At 21.3% G+C, this 7,256-nt stretch overlaps 4 protein-coding genes across 4 annotated transcripts, besides 2 other annotated features; 1 reads left to right on the top strand and 3 right to left on the bottom strand.

Moving 5' to 3' along the window:
- The first annotated feature begins 75 nt into the window (after window positions 1-75).
- Window positions 76-260: a repeat region.
- Window positions 105-208: a repeat region.
- A 717-nt stretch (window positions 261-977) lies between the features above and the next one.
- Window positions 978-1,604, bottom strand: EHI_104230 (uncharacterized protein; the record flags this gene model as incomplete). Its single annotated transcript, XM_643145.1, has 1 exon — window positions 978-1,604. The coding sequence occupies one exon, from the start codon at window positions 1,602-1,604 to the stop codon at window positions 978-980; it is 627 nt and encodes a 208-aa protein (XP_648237.1).
- Window positions 1,605-2,025: 421 nt separating this feature from the next.
- Window positions 2,026-2,721, top strand: EHI_104220 (uncharacterized protein; the record flags this gene model as incomplete). The annotated part of the gene is made up of 1 exon (XM_001914313.1): window positions 2,026-2,721. The coding sequence occupies one exon, from the start codon at window positions 2,026-2,028 to the stop codon at window positions 2,719-2,721; it is 696 nt and encodes a 231-aa protein (XP_001914348.1).
- Window positions 2,722-5,474: 2,753 nt separating this feature from the next.
- On the bottom strand, window positions 5,475-6,038 carry EHI_104210 (uncharacterized protein; the record flags this gene model as incomplete). The annotated part of the gene is made up of 1 exon (XM_643144.1): window positions 5,475-6,038. One exon carries the CDS (start codon window positions 6,036-6,038, stop codon window positions 5,475-5,477), a length of 564 nt encoding a protein of 187 aa, XP_648236.1.
- Window positions 6,039-6,223: 185 nt separating this feature from the next.
- EHI_104200 (uncharacterized protein) lies at window positions 6,224-6,854 on the bottom strand (the record flags this gene model as incomplete). Its single annotated transcript, XM_001914312.1, has 2 exons — window positions 6,224-6,686; window positions 6,844-6,854. The coding sequence occupies 2 exons, from the start codon at window positions 6,852-6,854 to the stop codon at window positions 6,224-6,226; spliced, it is 474 nt and encodes a 157-aa protein (XP_001914347.1).
- Between the last annotated feature and the right edge of the window lie 402 nt (window positions 6,855-7,256).

Raw genomic sequence — 7,256 nt, 5'->3', positions numbered from 1 at the left:
AAATAATTAATTTATTTTCGTTGTTTTAAACTAATTATCTTTTTTATTGGTTATTGTTTCTTTACCTAAATTTTGTATTTTACTTTTCATAAAAATTGAATAATATTTTGTTAATACATTAGAAGAAGAATCTTTTAATTCAAGCATTTGGAATAGGGATTTCTGATAGAAGTAGATTGTATTAAAGAAACTGATATGACACTTCTCATCGTGCTGAAAGTATAATCACGAAGTAAATTATAGTTTGTTTCTTTTTATTTATTGAAGTGAAGAATAATCGAGATTGAATCATTTCATTTCAATTACTATGATTCGTTTTTGTGTGAAATAATAATTTCCATGAAGTGGATTTGACATTCCTTTATATTCAAATGAAAATGAATATCGTTTAGAAGAAGATGATATTTAACATCCTTCATTATTATTGTTATTTATGTAGTATTGTTTATTCTAATTATTCTTCTTTATTAATTTTGAACAAAATTAATTTGTATTTGTAGTATTTCTCATAATGTCATTTAAATTTCAAGTATTTCCATATTCTCTCTGTTGAAAATTGTTGATAATTGTTTGTCAGTGTTATTTTAAATAGTAATTCTTTATTTATATTTGTTGGATATTCAAAACAGGAAAATGAAGAGAAAAAAGAAAAAGTAATATTTTGAACAGTTTATAATCGTATTGATTAATTTCATAGTTGTAACAATGATAATAAAATAGCAGTTGATATATTCATTAATAAACAATTATTTGTAGTGTTAAATAAAATATATTTTTATTATTTAGTTATGTTATAATATATTTATTGAACAGAATTACATTGTATAATTAAAAAGTAATAATCCAATGTAATTCTTATTGTTTATTACTTATTCTTTTTTTACAATTGAAATACTTTTATTTCTATTAAAATTTATTTGTTATTTTATTGAATACCTTCTTTTTTATTAAAATATCTTTAAGAAAAACTTACTTAATTAGCAGTCATTTTCACATGTGACTTTTGTGTAAGTAATTGTTTTATCTGGTGAAGATGGCATTGATGATGGTGAACAAACTCCACATTTTCTTTGATTTTCTACAAATCCTGTGAATTTTGTACACTCACTATCAGAATAATGGAAAGTACCTTGATATCCATGAACAACTTCTATTTGTATATAGTCATTACCATTGCTAGTACATGTTTTAACATCACTTGCTACATTACATACAAATTGTTTTGTACCTGGAATTGGATCTTCACATTTATCATCAGCAAATTGACTAGCAGCAACTTCTTTACATTGATTACTTTCTTCTGGTTTTGTTTCATAGATATTAATTCCTTTTAATTCTTCAACAGTATATTGTTTAACATCAGAAGAAGTTTTACATTCTTTATCTGTAAATGTACCATAGAAGTATTTTCCTTCATTAGCAGTAGCTTCTCCATTATGTTGTGAAATTGATTGATAAGTAGTTGTAGAACTTCTATAGCATTTATCAACTTCAAAAACTGAATATGAGGTAAGGTTTTTATCATCTCCTGTTCCAACATAATTGTATTTATAAAATTCTTTAGCTGAAGCAAATACTACAAAGACAATCAATAAACCAATCATTGTATTGTTGTAAGTTTATTTTCTCCAAGTTTAAATAACTCTTTTTTCTTTCGGACTTTTTTTCATTTGAAATACTTTTTATTTTAATAACAAATTCTTTATTTTTCATGTTATTAATTCTTCTTTTATTCCTCATTTCATTAAATTTCAATTCGTTTCTTTCCTTTGCACTCAAAACTAAGGAATATACAAAAAAAATAAAATGAGTAAAGAACTTTATAGAAGTGGAATTAACAAAAAAAAAACTACAAATGAGTCAAAAAAGTAAATGTATTAATAAATTATTAGCCAATCAAATGAATTATAATACATTTTATTAAAAGGATTTTTTTCTTCGTACTTTATTTTAACCAAATGAGAAAAAGTGAAGTTAGGTGATGGTAAATATAAACGTTTGAACTTAGAAAATATAAACATTAAAATGTTCATTGCATTATTAGCACTTACTGCTTTTGCTGCTGCTGAAAATATTTATGAATGTACTTACAGTGATAGTAAACTTAAAGTGGTTACTGTTTATGAAGATGGAAAATGTTATTTCGAGAACACAAGCTCCAAAAAAGTAACTTATGTCCCAGCTAAAAACAATGCACCAGCACAAATCAAAATCATTTCCTATACTACTACTGATTGTTCTGGTGATGAACCAACAGAAGATTCTAAGGATATTACTAAGAAAGCAGACATTAGTTCAAGTACTACTGGATTAGTTTATTTGTATAATGAAGAACCAGATAAAATGGGTGATGAATGTAGTTTAATTAATAATCAAGTATATTCAGATGATCAATGTACTAACGTAACAAGTAATATGGTTAGATATAGTTGTAATGTCTCAACTAAGAATTGTAATAAAGTAAGTAATACTGAATTTTATATGAAATCAGAAAATAAAGTTGGATACTTTGGAGTATTTTATTATAAAGATGAAAATTGTACTGAAGAACTTGGATTTGGAGCTCAAATGTATAAATGCGGAATGTGTGTTCCACAATCAAATGGTGATAAATACGTTAAATATGAATGTGAAGATGAATGTCAGAATAAACCTAATGATGATGGATCAATTGCTACCATTGTTGCATTCATTGCCATTGCTCTTTTCTTCGTTTTTTAATTGAGTAATAAATCGTTTGATTTATGTTTTGTTAATGAATTATTTTAATAAAAATTTGTTCATATCATTTGTTTCTTAGTTGATATTGTTTATCATTGATATTCAATAATACTCAAATAATGAAAAACACTTTGATGCAAATGTCAAACATTGGTTATATCTCTTTCAATGGTGTTGAAAATAATTTGAATAAATCTGATAGAAATAGATAACGAATTATATTAATAATTCATTCTATCAATTCTATCTATTTAAATATGGTATGATAAAAATGAATGAAGAGTGTATTTGTATTTGTTTAGAATCAATTGTTAATAAAGTGAAAGAAAAATGAAAGAAAATAAAGATTATATCATACATAAATTATGTTAATACATATAGAGAATGGGTGTATTGTAGTATTAGATATTTTAGAAAAAGACGTGTAAGACAATCACAAAACATTCGATGTAATTTAAGTTATTCGTTATGGTTTTCATAAATACATCTAATAAGAGAAATATAAATCAAGAAATAAACAAACAAAAAGAAAAAGTTCATTAAAAAAATATACAACACTGATTTTATTCTATAGTTGTTGATTTTGTGTAGTTTTGAATTTGAGAAAAACATGAAAAGTTCTATTATTTTATACATCATAATTATCATGAATATTTAAACAATAAATATGATAATAATAACGATAACTATATTTAAATGAAATATATAAATAATATTAACTTCATTAAATTACTATTATGATTAGTTGACATAGTAATATTTAACTGCATCAATATAAATTCATTTAATTTTAATAAGTTCAACCATCTTTATAAATTTAATACTATTTTATAATATCATTACTATGAGTATCAATTAAACTATATCTGTTTGTTATATAAACAAATATTATTTTTGTTAAAATGGAAATTGAATAGTAATTCAATCATTGTTCTTTCTTTGAATATTAAAGAAACAATTTCAATTATATTCAATTCTATTTAGAAAATTAAATTCATTGATAATCCAAAATTATAGATTCTATTTTAAATCTGTTTATCATCCATTCAAATGATATGCATAAATGATAAATTAATGTACTATTTAAATGTTTAAAATAATTTAAAATATCATTGTTCAATATTTAAACACGTTAACAAAGAATTAATTAAATTTATCATAATTAAATTTAATAATTATCACTCTTGTTTTGATGGATGTACTATATAAATGAAAATTGAAGAAGATAAATGGTTATTGATTGAATTATTAGAATATATATTTTTTATATAAAATTTAAATAGAAATATTTTTCATTAAATTAACAATAAGATAAAATATGTGATTGACAAATAAACTGAAGTATTATTAAAAGTTATTTGTTTATATTGTTTATTAATCATTTTATTATTTTTATTCAATTGTTTATTAAAAGTTAGTTTAAAATGAATTTAAAGTATGAAATAGAAAAGATGGAATATGAAAAATATGAACAAAAACATCAACATATAAAATTGTTAATGATTAAATAAATAAAACAATTAAACACCTTAAATATATAACAAACAGAATAATATCAAATATACTATTTGATTCAAATATTGATGATTGGAATTATGGAACATCAGTATTTGGAGAAAGAATAATAAATAAAGAATATATAATAATTATTATTGAAGATTCAAGAGGAAATAAATTTGGAGGATATGTTAATTCTAAAATTGATGAAGATGGTAGTTGGATATATGATTCAAAGTCATTTTTATTTTCATTAGAATCAAATGGAAGAATAAAAGGAATGAAGAAATTTGATATTAAATATCCTGAATATGCATTTATTTTACATAATCAATCAGATGATTGTTTGTTTGCATTTGGATTTGGATATTTTTGTGATATTCATGTTTATAAAGAAAATAATAAAACAAAATCATTTTGTGATCAACGTTCATTTGAATATAAAGGAGTAAGAAATGCACTTTGTGGAAAATATAATTTCACACCAAAACGAATCATAGTAATTGAAATGAAATGATTCAATCTTGATTTAATTGAAAATGAAATAAAAAAGAATAAAATCAAAACAATGAAGAATATAAACAACCATTTCATTTCATTCATCTGCCAATGAATGAAATGGTAAATTAAAAATTGATATAATTTAATGTTGATTTATTTTATTTCATTTGAAATATTCACATCTAATGAGGGTGCTTTTAATAAATAATAAAATAAATAAGAAATAGAAATAAAATAAAATAAATAAACAATTTATTTGTGTTATTTCATTGAATTAATTCATTTGTTTATTAAAAATCTATTTCTACAAGACAACACACAACGAAAATCACTTAGAAATAATTTACACAAACTAATAGATTTATTTGACAGTATTATAGATACAATTATAGTCATTATCAAACAAATAATATTCAATAATTATGTTATAATAATTATTTTGATTATAAATGTGATGATCAACTATCATTTAAAACACAATTATAATAAATATAAAAGTAATTAGTATAATCATAACTACACTACTGAATGAAGAATGTTTAATCAATAATAATATGAGAATAAACAAAAGAATTGAAAAAGAATTAAGAATAAAAGATAAAATAAGAAAAAACAAAAGAAAGAAGAGAAGAAGATAAAGAGAAAAAAAGAAGAAATGATAAAGAGGATTGAAGAAGTAGAAAAAGATAAAATGCTATGTATTAATTAATTAAAACGATTGAGTTTGATTGAATATATTTTATTTATCATTATATTTAAAAAATGAATGTTTTAAATTTATCAACATCGTTAGTTAGAATATTTGTGAATATAAAGAAATGAGGTAATTTGAATGAAGTAATTTTATTTGTATCTAAATAAATTTCATTTTTCTTAAGTAATGTATTGTTATGATACCATGTTACTTCTTCATTGGAATTATTTTGAAATACTTCTAATTTATCATCATATATATCCATTACTTTTCCTTGATAATTAGATATTATTATCTTTTTTAAGTGACATTTTGAAATATCAATTGATGCTTTACAATTTTTAATTATTAATGATTTTAAATGTGGAGGAATGATAATATCAACATTTTGTTTTTCAACGTCTTGTATTGATAATGATTCAATTGATAATGATGTTAAATCAATTCGACTTCCTTCATAATCATTTAAAACATTTTCAATTAAAATATTCTGTAAATTGTTCTTTATGATTATTTCATTGATTTCATTGATTTTATTTAATACATCATTTTCAATAGTCATATCACAATTATCTATTAAGAGTTGAGATTCATATGGTAATATTGGTAAATAAGGAAAACTCATTGTTGATTTATTAATTGTTCATGTGTAAAATCTACAATTAATGAATTGATTATAATCCATTTGATTTAATATGTTAGTGTTTGAATATGTAATAATAAAAATAATAATGAAATTGATTTTGTTATGTTTATTAAAATCAAATGACTTTGAAAGAAGTTGAAATTCACCAATACTACAAATAATAATTACTTTTTTAATGTTGGTAATTCAAATAATTGTATTAATGCATTAATATTAATTCCATTCATAACAACTAATTCTTGTAATTGAATAAAATAATTTGGATGTTTTTCTATTACTTTTTTACAATAATATCCATCTATTCGTATTTTCCTTATTTTGGAACAAAACCATTTTGTGTTAAACACTTGTGTTTGTTTGGATTGTTCATTCCATCCTCCTACTTCAATAAGTGGAATATCATTTGCTGTTATTTTGTATAATCTTGATGAACATCTTCTAACATAAAATGTTTGTAAATTAGGAAATAATGGAATAATTTCATCAAATGAATGATGGATTGTTAATTCATATGGATTGACATAAATCGTATTGATTGCTTCTTCACATGATTTCTTACTTGTGCAAATCTCCTTACATCTTTTAATGTTGGTAAATACAATAAAACATTCTTTAAAAAGACATTTTCTAAATGTGTCATTATTTGTTGTTATTTTAGAAATTTTGTTTTTTTAAGTTTTAATAAAAATGAGGAATATTTCTAATATTAGAAATATTATTTATTATTTCATAACAATAATCAAATTATAAATAAATGATTGATTTTCATTTGAAATTGAATAACACAATATCCATTAATTAATTTATTATTAAATAACTTTCTTGTTATTCAAACATTTTCATCATTTCATTTTTAATATTTATAACATTATTCTTTCATTCATATTAATACGATTAATTAAATATTCAATTAACAATAATTTGATGAGAATTGATTTGAATTAATCAGAAATAATAAAATAGAAATAAAACACAATAAACATAATGAATAGAAAAATACTATTCAATATAATATTCATTGAATTAATATGAATAACCACAAATCATTTGATAATGAATTGGAATTATCTTAATAAAGTAAATGTCTATGTTAGAAGAGAATTTGTGGTTTAAAATATTCATTTATTTAATGTTTGTGATATTTCTGACATAATATTTATGAGTTTTAATACAATTGAAAAGAAGAATAAATAAAAT

Source organism: Entamoeba histolytica, genomic scaffold (assembly GCF_000208925.1).
Source record: "Entamoeba histolytica HM-1:IMSS scf_1104750517877 genomic scaffold, whole genome shotgun sequence".
Lineage (NCBI taxonomy): Eukaryota > Evosea > Mastigamoebida > Endamoebidae > Entamoeba > Entamoeba histolytica.
Note: the sequence above shows the minus strand (reverse complement) of the source record. Positions and strands in the feature narration are given on the sequence as shown.